Consider the following 21,071-nt stretch of genomic DNA (forward strand, 5'->3'; position numbering starts at 1 on the left):
CCCGGCAGCCCTGCTTGCTGGCCTTTGGCCTTGCAGCAGCAGTGCCTGCCTCCTCTTCCCGGGCTGGGGCCTCCCAAGCTGTGTTTCTGCTTCCCCGTCAGAGCCGTGGTCCTGCATTTCACGAGCCTGGATTAATGGAAAACTGGTGGACGTCTTTTATAAATGTATTACATTAAAAGACCCATTGTCATGAATCCTCTAAATCCCCCCTCCTGAACTTGAGCATACTCATCCCATCCTTGTTGCCACTTTATTGGGGGGCCGGGGTGGAGACAAAGTCTTCCTAAGAGCCCAGGCTGGCCTCAAACTTCAAACTCAGTGATCCTCCTGCCTCAGCTTCCAGAGTGCTGGGATTACAGGTGCGCACCACCATGCCCACCTCTTCTATTCGCCTCCTGCAGCAGCTCTGGAGTCCTCTTTCCTTGGGGTCTTTTAGCTGTGCTGTCCTGGCTGCCTCTATGGCCTGAGTGGACCCAAAGTGTGTCTTTTTCATGGTCATTGTGACTTTGGAGAAGAGCCGGAAGTCACACGGTGCCAGGTCCGGTGACTGAGGTGGACGAGGACACAGCGTCGTGTGTTTAGGAGCCGCCTTTCTGTAGGATGGCGCTGGGCAGCAGCAGTCGCTGCATTTGTGATCACACCTGGAAAAGATCCTCAGGAAAGAGGACCCCAGAGCTGCTACCGGAAGTGGTGAGGACGGAAGTGGTGAGGACGGTGGGAGGACAGTGTTCACATGGGGGATCTGAGGGGGGTGGGGGCGATGCATCTTTTACCAATGTTAGCTTGTTTTAGATTTAAATGTTCACCGCTTCTCGGCCTTTTGGCTAAGATCAAGTGTAGATGTGAAGGCTCACATACAGTGATCCTGGGGGTGGAGTGGGGTACAGGACAGTAACAGGGAGAGGGCCTGCCTGGTAACCTTGGCCTGGCAGTGCACACCCTTGATGTTCGCGGCCCTGCCTTTCTTTCACCTCAGTTCCTACTATCGATCACTTTGCAATGGACTCACTTGTTCCACCTTGGTCCCACCAGCCTGGTGACCAAGCAGCCACCCTGTGATGACCCAGCTCACAGCTTCCAGGATCCCAGGATCAGAGGTCACCTCGTGTGAATACATCCTACCTGACCAGAAAACTCTGGTTCAAACAGAGATGGGGAGGAGCAAAGCATCTGTCCTGGAAGCCCAAACAGCAAGTGCAAAGGTCCTGAGGCTGGGAAGGATGGCGGAGCCAAATACTGATGGTCTCACAGCACTCCAAGAAAGCACCCCAAAGGAAGATGGTCATGTAGATGTTATCCCAAGAAGTGCAGGGCCAGGGATTTTGCTCAGTGGTTCTGCCGCCTGCCTCGCAAGCACATGGCCCCAAGTTCAATCCCCAGTACCAAAAAAAAAAAAAAAAAAAAATGCAGCAAGCCTAGGGACTGTGCACCTCCACACACCACAGGAGGGGATACCTGAGACACCAAGCAGAGGCTGCTGCCCATACCGTAAAGGGCGTCCTGCCAAGGGGGAGCCCAGGAATTTGGGGTCAAAATGCAGAGGCTCAGAGATCAGTGCAGGGGCAGCTGGGGCCGAACTGGACGGGGTAGGGGCTCGACCCCCAGCCACAGGGCCGGACAGCTCCAGCAGACACAGGCTTCTCTCCTTCGGAAGATGGCAGAGGTTGCAATGCCCCAAAGGAAGTCCTCCTGTCCCTGTCCCGTTTCAGGACACATGGGGGGGGGCAAACTGTGCCTAGGCCAGCCTGGGATACAGTAAGAGCCTGTGACAGGGGGAGGGAGGGAGGAGAAAAAGGAAAAGAGGGAAGGAAGGAGAAAAAGGGAGAGAGAGGAAGGAAACTTTCGACTATCCCGATGATTCAAGTATGAAGACTTGGAGGAGTCTAAACGCTTTTGAAGCCAAGAAAAGAAAAAAGAAACAAATCAAAGTTTGCAAAGCTGCAGCCCAAAGCCCAGCTAGGACTGGACTGCAGCCCCAGGCCTGGCGGTGGGATGCTGGGCGGGTTCAGAGCAGGTGAATCCGGGCTTTCCGGGCAGTCGCAGAACACGCCCGCCGGCAGTCCGGAGCCCCCCTGCGGAGGCCCCGCCTGTTGTCGCCACCAGGCCTCCCCCGTGTGACCGGGGTGACTCAGCCGGCTGAGGTGATGCCTTGGGCCAATCCCCTGACAAGGGGAGGGCAGCCCACTGGGAAGAGAGGGAGAAGAGAAAGGAGGGGCCCAGATCTCCAGGTCCTGGGTTCCTGAGACACAGAGTCCCTTGCCCAGGAAATGGGCTCCTCTTTGAGGTCTGAGGTCAGGAGACCCCGTGTATCTGACACCCACAAAGTTCCGCCCAGGCTTTTAAACCCTAAAAGCCAGCACATTGTGTAGGGTGTGGATCACGCCTGTGATCCCAGCACTCCGTAGCCTGAGGCAGGAGGATCGCTGCAACTTTCAGGGCAGCCTGGGCTACAGAGCGAGTGGGGCGGGGAGGGGGGCAGAAGAGAACCCCACCGCGGGGACCGGGCTATCTGCTGTGGCTGCTCCACAGGACTGGGCCCCAACGGGAACAAAAACACCTCTATCCCCGGGGTCAGTGCCTGAGTCACCGTGATCTTGGTAAAGAGGTGCGGGGCAGTCTCAAATCTCATTCCCAGCAGTGCCGGCCACACAGAGGGAGACTGAGGAGAGCTTGGAGATGGAGACGCCCTCAACTAAGAGCCAGGCAGTGGATGTGCAAGCCTGTAATCCCAGCACTCTGGGAGGCTGAGGCAGGAGGATTGCAAATTTGAGCTCAGCCTGGGCAACTTAGCAATTTAGCAAGACCCTGTCTCAAAAAGGGTTAGGGATGCAGCTCAGTGCAAAGGCCTTGGATTCAATCCCATTATTGTGAACACAACAAAACAAAACAAAACCCAAAAAAGCAAAAACACTCAGAGAAGCCAGGAATAGTAGTGGTCACACCGTCAGTTTGCAAACACGAGCAGGCACAGTGCACCTTGATCCAGCTGTTCCTGCTTTCCACCTGTCTCCCAGGAGAAAAAAATGACATCACACCAGGGATCTTTCTCAAGTTTGAATTCTTTTGGTTTGGGGAGTTTTTGCTTTTTGTTTTTGATTGGGTTAGTTTGGCTTTGGATTTTGGAGACAATCTCTTGTTATGTAGCCCAGGCCCGGCCAGGCGGCCACTTGCAGTCCTCCTGCCTCAGCCTCCCAAGCACTAGGATTGCAGATGCTCAGCACCACAGTTGGTGGGGCCTGTCAGTTTGTTTCCTTTTCAGGGCCCTAGAGAGCCTCTTGCCTGGGGCACCTTGGAACTTTGACCCGATTCTTTTGCCCGCAGCTTGCAAGTGAAGTCCAGCAGCTCCTGGAAAATAAGGTCAGAGCATGACCTGACTGAGGCCCTCTGCTTCTGACAACAGGTAGCCTGGCCAGAGAAGGTAGCACATGCCTGGAATCCAGGCTTCTGGGAGGCTGAGGCAGGAGGATCCAAAGTTCAAATCCAGTCTGGGTTTTTGCAAGACCCTGTTTCAAAATGAAAAATAAAGGTCCTGTGATGGAGCTCAATATAAAGGTATGGGTTCAATCCACAGCACCACAAAATAAATAAATAAATAAATAGCCAATGGGTTGAAATACAGGAAGTCTAGGGCTCAAAATCTTGCAGGCCCAGCCAGGTGTGGTGGTACATGTCTATAATCCAAGCACTCAGGAGGCTGAGGCAGGAGGGTGACAAGTTTGAGCCCCCGACTAAGCAATTTAGTGACTTAGCAAAAAAACAAAAAAAGTTTTAAGTGGCTATAGCTCAGTATAAAGGCCCTGGGTTCAACCCCCACCATGGCAGAAGGAAAGGCAGAAAGGAATGCAAAGGAGGGAAACAAAAAGAAAATTACTTTATACAATTTTTTTAAAATCAAGTAGGAGCCAGGTGTGGTGGTACATGCACGGGTGTCCTAGCCCTCTGGAGGCTGAGGCAGGAGGATCACCAAGAGTTCAAGGGCAACCTGGGCTACACAGAGACACTGCCTCAAACATTTTTTTAATTAATTAATGAAACGAAAGAAAGGAAGAAAAGCTTATCGTGTTATAAGACTTAAATAGGCTAAAGTGACTCCATACTAATAGGCCAGACTGTGCTTCTTCATATACTAATTGCTACCTTGGTTAACAGCCCACCCAGGGACAAATGATTTGACAAAAGGTGACCCTAGAACATTTCCTACATAAGATAAACAATATGTTTGCAGTCTTGTTCTGTGAATTCCCTGACTCTTTGTTTAGAAAAACCTTATAAAAAGTACCTCAGCCCCTGAGCAGTTGCCTCTCTGAGCCACCTGGCTCCGGGAGTGCCGTCTGGCCAGACTAATAAAGGTCTCTTTACCATCTAGGCTGGTGTGTTCCTTCCTGGGTTTCTCGGTTCTCTGTTGTGTTCCCGGAGCCTCGCTGGGTGTTAGGGCCCAGCATCGTGGAGGCCTTTCGGCTGTTCACGCTCCGTGGAGTGGAAGTGAGACTTTAGGTCTTACATATTGGAGGCCCCAGCGAGATACCCAGGCGGGAACTGTAAATCCGGCCGAGAGTCTCTGTTGCGGGATCCAGCAGGAGATTCTCAGACACAGACCTTTGAAAGCCTCCGGAGGTAAGCTTTGTGCTGGCGGTTGCAACTGTCTTGTTTGTCAGGACCGAGGTGGCTGACGAGCCGGGAAACCTCCCCTGACCCCGGCCCTGACGAGGACTCCGGGTAGTAGAATCAAAGCTTTTCTTTTTGTGTGGCGCCTGTCTGTCTTGTCAGTGTCTCATCTGTTGAGTGTTAAACTAAATTTATTCCTAGGGACAAGATGGGAACATCCAGCTCCAAGAACACCACCCCACTGGATTGCTTTCTAATTTTAAAATTATTTTTTTTCCCTGAACAAAAGGATGATTACGGGTTAAATTCTCTCATGGAAAGCTTCGCTCCCTGTGTCAATCCGAGTCCCACCTGAGCAAGCGACTGTCTGCCTCCTTGGAAGGGAAAAGGTGCGCGCCCCCAGGATTTCCTGGGTTCCCTTTCTAGGACGCAGAGGCCGGCTCGTCAATAGTGAAACAAAAAGAAGGAAAATAAATAAAATCCTCTGTCTGAATGGTGAGATCCCCTGGGTTGCTCCCTAGTTTGTCTTTGGAAGGGGACCCAGGGAGGGAATGTATTAACTTCTTAGGTGACTGTGTGTGTGAAAGAGAATTGGTTAGGAGAGTGAATGGGAAGAGCTGGGTGACCTCCTCTGTACATCAAAAGAAAGGGAGGAGGGCTTATGCTTAAAGAGCCCTCCAGGCAAATAAACAAGGCCGTTTTCTGAAACAGAACCCCGGCACCCCACCCTTTGTCTTGCATTGCATCACCGGACAAGGGAATATCTAATAGTTATGGGAAATGCTAATACTAAACCAACTGTTCTCAAGTACATAATTAAAATTTTGATACAGATTTTGTGGGGGACTATAAGATAAAACTGCAACCAAAAATGCTTAAAAACTTTGCGAATTATCATGGTCTCAGCTAAGCCAGACTTGGCCCCCAGAGGTGGGGGTGGGAAACTAGACAAAAAAAAATTATCTGCCTTTGTTTTACTTACCTGAGACTTTAATAATGTGGAGCCTCTTGTGCTCTAGGAGCTACTCAAGCTTCTGCTCTGTGATAATCAACTGCTAATAAGAACTATTTAGTTTTATTTATAAAACACCTGCTTGCTAAATCTGCCATTTTCCTGTGATAAACTTGTCTCTCAAAAAATGTAACATCGTTACAGACAAATCCCAGTGTTTCCCCTTTGGAGGAGGTCCAGCTGTCTCCCCTCCACTTGAGTTGCTAAGATAAAAGGTATAAAGGAGATAAAGATAAAACAAAATTGTTTAACCTTACTGCACTGGAGGATGCAAATGGAAAAACATGATGGGACTCAGAAAAAAAGATAAAACAGGGCTTACACTCAGATTAAAACAACTAACATGAAAAAATCTCTAATGGATTAAAATCAGATAAAAAAATTATAAAAGACAAAAAAAAAAAAAAAAAAAAAAAAAAAAAAAAAAAAAAAAAAAAAAAAAAAAAAAAAAAAACTACAAGCCAGAAAAACTACAATTGTGTTTTGGCAGATATCAAGAGATTTTTACAACAAAAATCAAATTAAAAAATTTTAACTGTTTGATATATATATCTTTGTTTCAATTAAAATTAAGTTTAATTAGTGTGCTTTAAACATTTCTTGTGCATTACAAATTTTTAAATTTCGATTATAGAATTAACTTGATCTTTTATACTTTGTTGATAAAAACTCAAGGTTAATACTATTCTATAAATAGCCAATCAAATTTTAAGATATAAAAAACACTTTAAGATTTTAATAACTAAAATTTACTATAAAAGATTAATAATAAATGAGACAAAAAAACATAATAAAAAAGCTATGGATAAAAGAAATATACTTCAAATATAAAAAGATTTTATATGCTTATCTTATTAAAAAGATATAAAAAAAGATATACAAGACCAAAAGACTTAAATATATAAAAAAGATATATAAAAATGATTTAACAAAATTATATATATTTGCTTATTGATTTCAAATTTATTACAAAAGGTTTACTTTTATAATAACAGAGCTTTCATTCCTTTTGATTCTAATTCTATGAGATCTGTTAATTGATCTACCAAAGTTTTAACTAATATTAACTAAAAGAGGTTCTAGGGCTGGAGATTTATTTAGCTCAGTGGTGCTGCCACCTACCTTATAATTCAATTGGTCAAAATACATTTAAACATATTATAGTTTCACAAATTGTCTTACAAGTTTGTGTCTATACAATTATTTAAAAGATATTTGTCCAATTATACTAAATTAAAATGACAACAAAGATACTAATAATTTATTAATTCCTATAACCTGGTTTTATAAGTTAAAATTTTGTCAAGATAATTAAATATAAACTAGATCTAGATAAACTATTAATATTAAAAGACAGCTACTCAAAAAAAATTTATTCTAGTCTTTATTCACTAAGGCCTTCTAAGAAAATATACCTCCAATAAACATGACCAAATATATCATAAAATGTTTACATTGGTTATCATCAAAGGATTAAATTCTAAATATGCTATTGTGTTATTTATAATACTCAATTTTCAAAATAAAATTTCTATAGAAAAAGTTATTAAAAAATTCTATAAAAATACTTTTAATACCTAATTAAATTAAAGATTATAAAGTTTCATACATAAAATTATGATTATTATTAATTTTTAGATATACTAAATACGATATTGAGAAAATATTAATACTACTTCAAGAGGCAAAATATAAAATTTATGCTGCTTAGAGATAAAAAAACTTAAAACAGATAAAAATTTTTTTGAGATAAAAAGGTTTTTACAAAATCTAGATTCTCTATATATATAAATCTTTAAAGGCCCCAAAAAGACAATAATTATTATAAAATAAAGAACAAGAGTCAACATTTAAACAGCTAAAACTCTTTCTGCTGCCCCCCTATATCAGGGATCCTAAATGTGACCCAGCCTTTTAGTTTATACCTGACTAAAAGAAATCATACTGCTTTAGGGGTGCTCCTTGAAGGAATAGGCCCATAAAATTACCCAATAATATATTTATTTTAGAATTTAGATCCAGTTATAAAGAAATAATTCCTTTGTTTATAAAGCCCTGGCAGCTGCAATAATGGCTAATTAAAAAAGCTAACCAGATAACATTAGAAAAAAATAAATTATTCAGTTTTCCCATACCTTTTAAAACTATTAAATAACAAGACATTGATGGCTCTCAAATAATAAAGTCACATAATATCAGGCCCTCATCTATAAAAATCCCCCCTTATATTTTACTCCAGTTAAAACCTTAAACCCTGCTACTTTTTGCCCTCGAAAACTGGCCCCCTGACCACGACTGCCTCAGGGTCACTGACGAATTATTCTCTAATCATCTAGATCTACAAAAAGACCCCCTGCCTGAGGTTGATTCCTTCCTGCTCAAGGATGGGAACAACTTCATAGAAAATAGAATACACTATGCTGGCTATGCAGAGATGACTCAAGATAAAGTGGTCCAAGCAGGACCCCTCCCCACTAGATAGTCAGCTCAATAAGCAGAGCTATGGGCACTCATACAGACTCTCCGATGGACAAAAAGAAAAAAGATAAATGTTTATACAGATTCCTGGTTGCCACTCGATATAACTATGGCACAATCTATAAAACTATGGGCTTCTCACAACAGAGGACACTTATTAAAATTAAACAAGATATAATTATTTGAGGCAATGTGGAAATCTAACAAAATAGCTATAATATTTTTTTAATTCCAAGATTTGGTCTGCCTCTCTCCATAGGCAGTGACAATGGGCCAACATTTATAACAAAGGTTATAGAGACTTTCTCTTGGACTTATCCAATATAAAATCACAGAGGTTAAAATGTACAAATATTTTTAAAAAAATATTCAAGGATAAATTAAAAAACAAAGACCTCCCTGTGATGTTAAAATTTAAAAAAGGACCCCTTTCTGACCTATATAGAAAGGGCCATATGAATCACTTATAATTACTCCCACAACTATCAAGATAGCTAAAACTCAGCTACACCACTCTAGAATAAAACAAAATTCCAGAGAATCCGACTATAGGAGACCAAGAAACAACACACTCAAAACCCTGCTCTCACCACACCGGAAGCTGGTAAATCTACACACGGCTAAAGAAGGAAAACTACAATCTAAATATAAACTCTTATATTATGTCATACTATTATAAATTATTATACTTCTAAATTAAGAATTTATAAACCTACAAATGATAAAAATATAAAAACTTTTTATACTCTGAAAATCCTAATCCCCAACGTAGCTGTCGAAGAGATGCCTTTACAAATTGCTGTGACCCCTTAGCTAAAAATTTAAAACAATGAATCAAGGATTTGATTCTACCTAAGATCAGTGGGGATTGTAAGACTTAAATAGGCTAAAGTGACTCCATACTAATAGGCCAAACTGTGCTTCTTCATATACTAATTGCTACCTTGGTTAACAGCCCACCCAGGGACAAATGATTTGACAAAAGGTGACCCTAGAACATTTCCTACATAAGATAAACAATATGTTTACAATCTTATTCTATAAATTCCCTGACTCTTTGTTTAAAAAAACCTTATAAAAAATACCTCAGCCCCTGAGCAGTTGCCTCTCTAAACCACCTGGCTCCGGGAGTGCCATCTGGCCAGACTAATAAAGGTCTCTTTACCATCTAGCCTGGTGTGTTCCTTCCTGGGTTTCTCGGTTCTCTATCGTATTCACGAAGCCTCGCTGGGTGTTAGGGCCCAGCATCGTGGAGACCTTTTGGCTGTTCACGCTCCGTGGAGTAGAAATAAGACTTTAGGTCTTACAGTGTAATGGACGTTTTGGAAATAGAGATATAGGTCGTCCTTAAGAGCCCCTGGAGAAGGCATCCAGGATCCGGTTACATTTAAAAGATGGGGCCAGCTGTGGTGGTGCTCGCCTGTGATCCCAGCACTAGGAAGGCAGAGGCAGGAGCGAGCTCACCATGAGCTTGAGGCCAGCCTGGGCTACATAAGGAGGCCCTGTCTCAAAAGCAAATGAACAAAGGAAAGAAAGCACTGTCTCTAAGTCCAGAGTGACTCGGGTAACAGGAATCCAGATTCCCGGGGCGCAGTCTCCCAGAACCTGGCAGAGAACGGTCTTCTGGGGGTGGGGGGCAGAGCCCGGGACCCGCCCCCCAGCATCCTGTACCTTAGCAGCCGGGACTAGTCAGGTCTTCGTGTCCGCCCTGGGAGTGCGCTGGGCGGCCCCATTCAGCAGCCACCGACCCGGACTCGGGTCGTCGCCTGGTCCTGGGGCTGCAGCAGGCCGGGCAGCCCCTGGGGGGCTGTGGTAAGGGTTGGCATGGCCTGCGCCCCCCGCCGGCGCAGCCTCCTCACTCTGTCAGCCTCGGGCCTCCACCCCGCTGTGCCCGGCCCTCCCTTTGGGGGCACTCACCAGGCTGCAGAATTGTGAGGTCACCAGAGCAGTTGTGACCTCAGCATCTGGGCCCCAGAGGAGGGGACAGGCCGAGGGTGCTTGGAGATGGCCCCGAGACCGATGGAGCCTGGGAAACACGGCCGACCGGGGAGGACAGGAGAGGGCAGCAGGCTGAGTCCTTTGGTGGGACCTGATTCCTTCTCGCTGGGATTTGCTTTGGTCTGGTTTGGTTTGGTTTAGTTTGGTTTGGAGTAAGGGTCTCGCTTTGTACTTCAGCCTGGCCTTGAACTCACTGTATAGCCCAGACTGGCCTGGAACTCAAGGCGATCCTCCTGCCTCAGCCTCTGGAGTTCTGGGATGACAGGCGTGCACCATCACCACCCTATAGATCTAAGTGTTTAAGGGGTTGTGAAATGGAAAGCTGTTAAGGTCCTGTTAAGACCTAAGATGGTTCTGCCGCAGGGGTGTCAGAGCGGACGCTGGGTCCCCAGACTTCTCCCTGAGTGTCAGGCACATCCGGGCTCCTCCCGCTCAGCCCCTAGGGACGCCGGGCCGGGGCGGGTTGGCCCCTCCCCAGCAGCTTCTGTGGGTGCCCTCGGGACGCCCCCTCGGGTGAGGCCCAGAGAGCCCGCCTTCTGCTGCTCTGAACCGCAGTCTCGATTTTCAGCCTAGAAACCGGCTGCCCTCCGTCTCTCCCTGTAGACGCCTTCTTAGAGCAGAGGGCTTTTCCTGTCTCTAGTTCGCAGCCTGTGCGCAGACGCTGCCGAGTCCTACAAAGCTGAGTCCGCTGCTGTTCAATGCCCGGGCAGAGGCTTCCAGGGGTGGCGGGAGATCTGCAGCGCTCCGGGCAAGCACTCTCGGTCACTCCACAGGGAGGCTGCGGGGCCAAGCGCTGCGCTTTTCTCAGATCTCCAGTGCAGCCCGGTGCGGCAGTGAACCCCAGCCAGCCCTCAGGAGGCTGAGGCAGGAGGGACAGGGTCCAGGCGGCTCCGGCGGTAGAGGTCCCTATGGAATTGAGGTCGCACAGCTGGCTGAGACCCAGGGGACCACGTCGTCCCCAGGCTGTGCTGGGCGGGGCTTCTCACCCAGAGTGACCTCTGCCACTTAGGCCCTGTCCCACCAGAGCTAAATAAACACGCGCAGACACCAGGCTGAGACATCCGAGTCAAGCTCACTGTGCTGAAGAGAAAGCGTGAAAACCAGGGAACCACGATTTCAGAAGAAATAAAAACAAAAATAAAAGAGCGTGGAGGAGACATGAGTGGGAAGAAATCCCCATATTAGGGTCTCGAGGAGAAGGCAGAAGAGAAGAGACTCCGCCCACTCCAGCAGCACCCACTTCGCTTCTCTTTATCTCTTTTCTTTGTTTTCCAGGACATGCTCTGTGGCTCGGACTCAGCAGCCGGCCCAGTGGATTAAAAGCTAATTGTTCCTCAAGACCAAGTTCAAGAAAAGCCACCCAGAGCTGGCTGAAGTGGCTCACACCTGTGTCCTAGCACTCAGAAGGCTGAGGCAGGAAGATCGCAAGTTCCAGGCCAGGCTGGGCAACCTACAGACTGAGAAGAACCTGTCTCAAAATTAACTCAACAAAAGTGCTGGGGATGAAGCTCAGGGCAAAGGCCCTGTCTCCACCTCAAGTACTGGGGGGAAAAATAAGCCAAGAAAGAAGAAAACAGCCAGGAACAGAGTCATAGGGAGCTCTTGTAGGAGATCGGCTCTTCAGGAATGGAGGGAAAGGGTTCCAGGAGAGAGGTCGGGCCGAATCCGGCCTCTGCAGAGAGCAGGGGTGCCAGTGAAAACAGAAAGAGCGTCAGACACGTACCAAATGCAAGGACACAGCAGGAGGACCAAATACCAGGGCCAGGCACCCAACCTGACCCGTCGGCTCCCGCAGAGTGACCTCACTCGGGCAAGTGTCCCTGCCTCTCAAGGGAGCCCACAGGGCCAGCCTGGGTCAGCCATGCCTTTAGAGAAAAGAAAAGACTGCCCCTGCTCATGGCTGGCTAAAGTCTGATCTGTTTACTTAGCTATCTATTTTTTATCATGCATCCTGATTGCAGCCCGATGCTGACCTTCACAGTGGAGATATGGTACAGGATACATCTTGTTTTCTTTTCTTTCCCCTCCACTCCCATTTTTAAAATTTTTTTTCTTTTTGCCAGCGCCAGATTTATTTATATTATAAGCTTTTGTCAAATTCATAAAAACAGACAAAACACCAGACTAACAGACCAAAAAACATGTAAAATATATAAGGCAATTTTATTAAATCACTGGCCAAGCTGGATTACAACTTTTTCTCTGAATCGGTCTTTTTCTATCTGTTTTATTTTTGTTGGGGGGGGGTTCTTGTTTGTTTGTTTGTTTTGCTGTGTAGTCCAGCCTGGCCTCAACTAGCAGTGATCCTCCTGCCTCAGCCTCCTGAGTGCTTGGATTACATGTGCACTACCATGATAGGCTGTAGTCTTTTTTTTTTTTTTTTTTTTTTTTTTTTTAGCATTGAACTCAGGTCCTTCACTTGCAAGGCAGGTGCCATTACCACTGCGCTAAATCCCCAGCCCAAGGCTGTATTCATTTTTAATTTAATGGTACTGGGTGCTGAACCCAGGGCCTCTGCACTGGGCTACATTACCAGTCTTTTTGCTGTTTATTTTGATACAGAGTCTCCCTAAATTGCTAAATTGTCTAGGCTGAGCTAGAACTTGTGATCTTCCTGCCTCAGCCGCCCAAGTGCTGGGTGTATTTCACTTTCTAACAAGGAAAATATAAAACATAACTTCTGGGAAAAACACCCTGGCTGAGCTCCCACATCCCTTCCGAAAAAAACCACCATATATAAGAAAGATTCTGAAATGAGAACATACTAAAACACAGCCAGTATGTGCATAAAAAGTGGAGTATGAAAAAGGAAACTATTTGCATTGAGAGGGTTGGGTCAATAAGCCATTAGAGAGTGGCCCTCAGTGTGATATGCAAATTAGATGTTAATCAAGTGGGCGGGGCGGCGCTCTGTGGCTTTCCCTATGGCCAGCATTTCCCAGTGGATTTCCCACAAGGAAGGCACATGAGTTGTGTGGGTAAAAATTTGCACACCAGGGCCAGGAATTTAGCTCAGTGGTTCTGCTGCCTGCCTTGCAAACACAGGACCTGAGTTCGATCCCAAGTACCAAGAAAAAAAAATTATTTGCACACTATTAAGATCCAGACCATGTTTCACTTCCTCCCCCTGCAAAATGTGCAAGAGAACTAGAATTCAAGTCCATTTCTTTCTGAAACCTAAAGACAACAGAAAATAAAAGGAACAAGCAAAAATATGGTGTTGAGTAACTGGGCCCCGATGACCTGGAGTTCTGGGAACTGCTGCTCTTGGACCAAGGCAAAGGGCAGAGGAAAAGCAGCCGGTGAAAATAGTCTTCATCCACCTTCGTCACCAGCTCTGGCACTGAGTGGCTGCTGGCTCCTCCCCAAAGTCACAGTGCCCAGGACAGGGAGACGTCTTGAATCCATTCAGGACATGGAGGCAGCCAGCACAGCACAGCTAAAGACCCTCAGGAAAGAGGACTCCAGAGCTGCGGCAGGAAGTGGTGAGGACGATGGGAGGAGGGTGCTCAGAGAGAGGGGATTCCTGTCCGTGTGTCCTGTATGGTATGGTTGTGTATTTAAATACTGGGGGGGGGTGTTTGGTTTTTGTTTTTTGTGTTTTGAGACAGGGTCTCACTTTACAGTTCAGGCTGGCCCTGAACTCACTATGTAGCTCAGGCTGGCAGTGATCCTCCTGCCTCTGCCTCCCGAGTGCTGGGATTACAGGGTGAGCCACCATGCCCGGCTACTGTAATTTTTTCAATCGTACCAGCTAGATTCTTCAAACTGAGAGCAGTGTCTCCTGGCCACACCCTCCCTGGAGCATCACTGGAGTCCATGAGGAAGGTGACCCTGGCTGGCTTCTCTGCACTGAGCAGCTGCCCTGTCCCTCTGCAGTGGTATGTTTCACACAACTGGGCCACTAAGCTGTCCAAATTTGCAACCCTCCTGCTTCAGCCTCCCAGAGTGCTGGGACTACAAGCATGCACCCCATGCCCCAGCTACCATACCGCTTCTTACCTGCAGGTTTGGCCAACTGCTGGGCTCTCTGGATACCCCACAGCAGACTCCCTCTTCTCAAAAGCTCGGGGAGGGTCAATGGCACAGGTCACCTGTTGCCTCTCCTTGCCACCTTCCCTGTGCTGGAGCCTCGGGTCTGTATGTGGCGAAGGAGGCCCAGGCAGCCTCAGGGTCTGGAGAGCACAGACGTGGCACAGGAAGCCACCTGTGAGCGGCAGGCTGTGCGCCCACTGAGATGAGAGGACACTCGTGGAGCTCTGCCCTTCTCCCCATCCAACTGCCACCGCTCATCCCACCCCCACCCAGGATTCCAGGACTCCCATTGGACCCCATCCCTGCCACTCCTGGGAAACAACTTAAGCTCCTCCCAGATCCCAGTCCCCGCCTCTTCAGCCCCCTCCTCCTCCATTCCTGCCCCAGGGTGTCTGGGTCCTCCTCCAGCTCCCCTCTCTTTCCCGGGTCATTGCCAAGGCCTCAGTCCACCCCGTGTCCCACATGCTGCTCTATCCTGTAATCTCCTCCAGGATCTTACTATGTAACCCGCACTGGCTTTGAACTGGAGATCCTCCTGTCTCAGCCTCCCCAGTGCTGGGATCGCAGGTGTGCACCACCACACACAGCCCTCTGACCTGCACCATTTCAACAACCTCGCCACCCTGGAGACCTCCCCCATGGTGTTGGGTTTAAAATCCTCAGGAAGCCATGTATGCCCTGGATGGTTAAAGTCAAGCTCCAGGGTGGGGATGCCCCACAAGGTGAGGGCCACCCCCAAGCCACAGACACCCAGAGCAGATCTCAGCCGAGCCCCCGAGCCTAGAGAGGGTGGGCAGGCAGGAGGGCTGGGACCCACGGCCCAAGGGAGGGGTAGGCGAGGGCTTTCTGCTGCACAGAGGCTTCTGGGCCACTCAGAAGGGGCTCAGGTGGGCCCTGACAGCAGCCTCCCAAAAGCACAGTGCTTGACCAGCGTGGTGGCGCACACCTGTGACCTCAGCACTCGGGAGGCCGAGGTGGGAGAATCTCTGAGAGTTTGAGGCCAGCCTGGGCTATATAACAAGACCCTGTCTCAAAAAATAAGTAAATAAAAAGACAAAAGAAAGAAGGGAGGGAGGGCACACGTGTGCCTCACAGACAAATACACCCACGGCAGGGAACCACAGTGGAACAAGAAGCATCGCTCCCTCTTCGTGACACCTCAGAGCATAGCAAGGATGTTTTGTAAAAGCAACAGCACTCACATTAGTGTTTGCAGGCCACATATTTCCAGTCCACCCAGGGTCCTTCATGATTGGAATCTGAAAAACAGAAATGTTGGACACTAATTAATCATATACATTTATTGGACTATCATGCAATACCTGTCCATAAGAAGCATCGCTCCCTCTTCGTGACACCTCAGAGCATAGCAAGGATGTTTTGTAAAAGCAACAGCACTCACATTAGTGTTTGCAGGCCACATATTTCCAGTCCACCCAGGGTCCTTCATGATTGGAATCTGAAAAACAGAAATGTTGGACACTAATTAATCATATACATTTATTGGACTATCATGCAATACCTGTCCATATATATATATATACTCATGGCGATCCTCCTGCCTCAGCCTCCTGAGTGCTGGGATGACAGCCCTGTGTCAACACGCCCAGCAATTATGTTTTTACCAGGTGAAAAAAACTAGGTGCAGTGGCATAAACTTTGCAGTCCCAGCACTCTGGGAGGTTGAGTCAGAAGGATTGCAAGTTCAAGCTCAACTTGGGCCACTTAGCAAGATCCTGTCTCAAAATAAAAAATAAGGGCAGGGGATGCAGCTCAGTGAGAAAGCCCTGGGTTAAATCACCAAAAGAAGGAAGCGTGTGAGAACGTGGGAAGGGAGGGGAGGGAGGAGACACTGAGGGAGACGAGGGTTACACCCTGGAACACATGTGAAATAGAAACGGGCTCTTCTGGAAAGCGGGAACCCAGGCAGGCGGGCAGACGGTCAGATTGAGCCCACACCTGTGAGTGTCCACTCCAGGCCACTGATTTCTCCATCTCTAAACCACGTTTGCTGCTTAGGCCCCAGCCAGAGGGAATGCCGTGTCTGAGCCACTTCTGGGCCTTGTGATCTCCATCCGGCCCAGCCCACGACAGTGCTGCAGGTCTGGGGGACTTTGGCCAGCCGTGGGGACGGCAGACTCTGGTCCCCGGGACACCCCAGCCACCAGGCGCGCACCATGCCCTCCCAGTGTAACGGCTGTGCTGCTGACCCAGGACACGGCCGGCAACTCTGGCTCTCGGGGCCTGGCTTTGGTCCTCACTCAAGGTGAAGTTTCAAAGTGAATGACACATGTTCTTCTCCTGCGACCTGCCGAGGGTCTGGAAGGGTTTCAGAGATTCACTCTGAACCCAGGACCACCAAAAAGGTCCAAACGGGCTATTTCCACAATCGTTTCATCAAAGCTAAGAAGAAAACAATCTCCTCCCGCCCCAGGGCTGCTGCTTGCCCCTTCGAAATTCTCACACAAAATGTGAAGCTGGCCTTTGGACTGAGGAGTTAAACATGGTGGGGACCAGAAATGAACTTGGCTTTGAGCCCAGCTCTCACTGGGAGCCTCGTGGAATTTGACCTGAGCTTCTCCACTGTACAGAGAGGATTGTGACGAAACGGGGACCTCACGGCCAGGGAGAGGCTGGAGAAAGACAATACCATGTAGAAAGTCTGGACCCAAACTTGCAATTGTCCTGCCTCAGCCTCTCAGAAGGAACACAGACATGGGCTTTATTCGGGCCTCATTTTCTGCCACAACTTCTTTCCTCCGTGTATTCACGCGATTTATCTAAATGGCCTTAATTCGTGGGTGCCCAACTGCCACGGGCTGCATTTCAGGCCCCACCTCCTAATTCCTGTGCCGAAGCAATGGTCAGTGTGCTGGTGCTGGGATGCAGGCCCTTGGGAGGTGACAAGGTCCTAAGGGTGGGACCATATACAGAGTGAGACGAGCCAGGCTGTAAGCCCGGGGCTCTAGGAGGCTGAGGCAGGAGGATTCAGAAGTTCCAGCCCAGCCCAGCCACCTTAGCAAGGCCTGTCACAAAAGAAAAAGTAACAAAAGGGCTTGGGATGTGGCTCAGTGCAGAGGCCCTCGTTCGATCCCCAACTGCAAGCACAGAGGGATACGCAACACAGCTGACCTGCTTTCATCCACTCAGGCAGGGCTGCAACCCGAGGTGGAGCCCTCACCCAGGCCCGAGCACACTGAACCCTCAAGAGAAAGGAAGCACTTTGGTTCAGGACACGCCAGCCCCAGGGACCAAGACAAAAACCCTGCTGCATTTGTTTGTTTGGGTTTTGTTTTGTTTTGTTTGAGACAGGGTCTCACTGTGTAGTCGAGGCTGACCTGGAACTCACTGTGTAGCCCAGGCTGGCCTCGAACTCACAGCAATTCCCGAGTGCTGGGATTGTAGGCCTATGCCACCTCGCCCAGCTACCCTGCTGTCTTTGGAAACATCTTTGGTCTGAGAGACAGAGAGAGGGAGAGAAGCAGTAGGTGACAGACGACAAATGAGCCGGGTAGAGAGATGACAAATAGACGGACGGACAGACATACGGATATGATTGACAGAGGATAGGCAGGTAGCGACAACAGACACAGAAACAGCGCTGTCCTCCACCGCTTTTCACAGCCCAGGCCAGGCCCCCAAGACTCCAGAGCACAGAAGAGCGTTCTCGAGCTCCCTGGGCTGGGGCTGGTGGTGCCACTTCCACAGGGGATGCCTCACTGGTCTCCGTTTACCCTTGGAGGATACTACAGGATTTCTGTCTAACGGTAGTGGCCTCCTGCATTGTACCGCCCCCTGCGGCCAGCAGCCAGTGCCATTTGGTTCGGTTTTGCTTTGGTTTTTTAAGACAGGATCTTGCTAAATCGCTAAGTTGCCCAGACTGGACTTGAACTTGCAATCCTCCTGCCTCAGCCTTCCAGAGTGCTGGTATTACAGGTGTGCAGCTCCCAACCCAGCTGAATGGAGTTGAATAATGCTGTTCTTGTTCAGCCCCCTTGTGGGACCTGAATGAGCTAAAGTGACTCCATGCTAATAGGCCAGAGACTGTGCGTCTTCATATGCTAAGTGCTAACTTGGTTAACAGCCTGACCAGGGACAAGTGGTAGGACAAAAGGTGACCATAGAACATTTCCTGCATGAGATAAGCAGTGTGTTTGGAATGTTGTCCTCTGGTAGTTCTGCGAATGCCCTGACCTATGTTTGAAACTTTTTAGAAAAACCCTATAAAACAAACTCAGCCCCTGAGCAGTCTCTCTGAGCTACCTGGCTCCGGGAGTGCCATCTGGCCAGACTATAAAGGTCTGTTTACCATCCAGCCTGGTGTGCTCCTTCCTGGGTGACTCTCATTCCTCCGTCGTCCAGCTTCCCGGAGCCCCACTGAGTTAGGTCCCAACATCTTGGAGGCCTTTTGGGGTGTTCAAGGCTCCCGAAAGTAAGGCCCTGGGTCTTTCATCTGGAGCCCTCCTTGGGCTGTAGGACTTAGCATCGTGGAGGCCCTTTCGGCTGTTCATGCTCCGCGGAGTGGAAGTGAGACTTTAGATCTTACACACCCTGAGCCTTGGGCTGTTTCCTGAGTTTACATCGGAACTGGCAAGGGCTGTTGGGTGCCTGCGACCCCTGCCTCCAACCTGTTCTCCACGTCACGCGCTGACCAGGTCCCACCCGGGAACCAGGGTAATCAGCCTATTTTAAGGCTGGTGATGAACAACCCTAATTCCATCTGAGCTCACATTCTTTTTTTACTGTGTACTGTGACACATTCAGGGACCAGGGGTCAGGACCTGGTGCCTCTGGTGTCCCCTTTCCAGCCACCAAACATGCTCTGCCACAACACTGTCCCCTCATAGCAACAAATGCTTCAGTAACTTTGGCTGCTCTGAAATGTAAGATTTGTCCTGAGATTTTTTTTTTTCAGTACCGGGGATCAAAGTGGGGACCTTGAGCTTGTGAGGCAGACAGCGGCACCACTGAGTTAAATCCCCTGCCCCTAATTTTTTTTTTTTAAGACAGGGTCACATTGTGTAGTTCAGGCTGGCCTCAAGCTCACTGTGAGGCCTTGAACTCATGGTGATCCTCCTGCCTCAGCCTCCCAGATGCTGGGTGACAGGTGTGCATCACCTCCTGCACATTCTTGCGGTCTGTTTTCCTGCCCTGGGGCCTGGCCCTGGCCTTGAGACCCTTCTGCAGACAAGGCGAGCAGCCCAGGGCTTGACCTCCATCTCAGTGGTCACCTGCCTGTTGCCCTCCTCCTGCGCTCGCTCACACACCCGCACACACTCACCCAGCCCTTCCCTGGCTGTCTCCGACCCGTCCCACACCTCCTCTCTCATGGAGGATGGGGATGGCTCCACTGACCACCCAGGCAGAGCCGGGCCCCAGATGCCCCAGGAGGTGACTCCATGTCTTTCTGCACCTAAAAACATTGACTAGGGACTCTGCCCAGCAGTGTCACCTTGATCCAGTCATTGAGACTCTGTGCTTCAGAGTTTTCTGCAAAGACAAATCCTGCATGTTTGCCCTAATATGCAGAATCTGGAAAAAAAAAAAATGAAGCCGGACGTGGTAGCGCATGACTGGTATCTCAGCACTCTGGAGCCTGAGGCGGGAGGATCACTGGTAGTTGGAGGACACCCTGGGCTACATAGTGAGATGCTTTCTCAAAAACAATGGGCAGGAGGTTGGTTCGGTGGTGCTGCAGCCTGCCTAGCAAGCACAAGGGCCTGAGTTCCATCCACCCTAGCAAAAATAAAGACAAGAAGGCGGCCATGGGGGAGAGGGGAGCGGGGGATGGCAGGGTGCTACCGACCGTAGGGCAGCAAACACGGGATTTCACAAGGAGATGCAGGTTCTCTGAAAGGTGGGAGCAGGTTCGGGGATGACAGTCAGACAAAAGCACTCAACACCGAGGTGAAGTTTGCAAATGCTGCTGCAAAATTTATTTTTCAAAGAGCTTCCTTTATCCAGATTTCTATGTCCTTATAGCAAGTCAGGGGCAACGAGCTGATCTCTCTAGGCATCTATTTCCGCTTGCTGAGCTGGCGCCTGCCAAATACATCATTATAGAATACATTGTGAAAAGTTAGCAGGAGTTTAAGCTTTCTTTCCATCTTAGCTGATAATATGCCAGTGGCCATTTTTTCCCCAATGATTCATTGTTTCTCAGATGTTTGACAATATATGGTAATTCTGATGAAGTATCAGTAACGTCTGTAACATTACATGCTATTTTCCTGAGAACTATTTCCTTAAAAGAAATATTCCCCTCAAATGCACCTTCTGTTCAGTTATTATTTGACTGAGAAGGCTGTGTCCAAACAGTGACATTCTTATCCTCCATATCTTTGGGTACATCTAATCCTTCTCCTTCTTGAAAACCACTAGGCATTTTCAAAAAACACAAACACACAGAGATCAATAGAAAATAAATCAAAATTGTAACAGAACCCATTGTCCCCAAGCTGCAGGCGAAGAAACCAACGATTCCTTCTTTGCCTGACTTTTAATGCCGTGCATGCCAAGGACCTCCAGGAGGCTTGACCCCGAGGGGACGATACCTCAGATCCGGTTTCTGCCAGGTGGTCGGCATTGTCACGCAGATTCCACTGGAGTGGTCGTGGCAGCAGGGGACGGCGGGGCAGGGCAATCAATGAGACAGATGCGATCTGAGTGTATGCGTGGATTAAATTATCACAAGAGAACCAGATCTATAGAAACCACTGTGCACAGACAGAAACGTACACCGAAACCTTTTCCTCCCTGAAACGGGACTGAAGAAAATCCGTTATTCTGAGGGCTAAGGGAGCATGAAGTCGAAGAATTCGTGCGCAAACGTGTAGATGGGGAGGGGAGGAGGGGGTGAAGGGAGGGCAGGGGTAAGGGGAAAAAAATGAGAACCAAGACTTGTCATGTAGAGGTACAAGATCCCAACAATGAATGTAACTGT

At 48.4% G+C, this 21,071-nt stretch overlaps 2 protein-coding genes and 1 long non-coding RNA gene across 13 annotated transcripts in view; 1 reads left to right on the forward strand and 2 right to left on the reverse strand.

Moving 5' to 3' along the window:
• Lpin1 (lipin 1) overlaps positions 1-10,003 on the reverse strand; it is a 42,686-nt gene extending 32,683 nt beyond the window's left edge. For 3 of the 7 annotated variants that reach the window (XM_010629044.3, XM_033756236.1, XM_033756238.1), the window contains exon 1: positions 9,767-10,001. The gene's annotated coding sequence lies outside the window, so the exon portion shown is untranslated. Of the gene's footprint in view, positions 1-9,766 lie in introns of all 7 variants that reach the window. The other 4 variants (XM_033756235.1, XM_033756234.1, XM_033756237.1 and 1 more) reach the window with 3 other exon arrangements.
• Positions 10,004-13,262: 3,259 nt separating this feature from the next.
• Positions 13,263-20,821, forward strand: LOC117283376. 5 transcript variants are annotated; one of them, XM_033756239.1, is made up of 3 exons: positions 13,263-13,578; positions 13,848-13,974; positions 14,102-15,106. In XM_033756239.1, the coding sequence occupies exons 1-3, from the start codon at positions 13,308-13,310 to the stop codon at positions 14,304-14,306; spliced, it is 603 nt and encodes a 200-aa protein (XP_033612130.1). In that variant the 5' UTR covers positions 13,263-13,307; the 3' UTR covers positions 14,307-15,106. The 5 variants fall into 5 exon arrangements, 1 of the variants encoding a protein (XP_033612130.1); XR_004514346.1 differs by lacking the exon at positions 14,102-15,106 and adding an exon at positions 16,148-17,461 and having other exon boundaries at positions 13,546-13,578; positions 13,852-13,974; XR_004514348.1 differs by lacking the exons at positions 13,848-13,974; positions 14,102-15,106 and adding an exon at positions 16,148-17,461.
• On the reverse strand, positions 13,565-15,439 carry LOC117283377. Its single transcript, XR_004514349.1, has 3 exons — positions 15,331-15,439; positions 14,096-14,268; positions 13,565-13,632 (listed from the first exon to the last, which is right to left on the reverse strand). It is a non-coding gene; the product is annotated as an uncharacterized LOC117283377 (long non-coding RNA).
• Positions 20,822-21,071: the final 250 nt, after the last annotated feature.

The sequence above is a fragment of the Fukomys damarensis genome, unplaced genomic scaffold (genome assembly GCF_012274545.1).
Source record: "Fukomys damarensis isolate Sample0158 unplaced genomic scaffold, DMR_v1.0_HiC HiC_scaffold_25, whole genome shotgun sequence".
NCBI classification, from domain to species: Eukaryota; Metazoa; Chordata; class Mammalia; order Rodentia; family Bathyergidae; genus Fukomys; species Fukomys damarensis.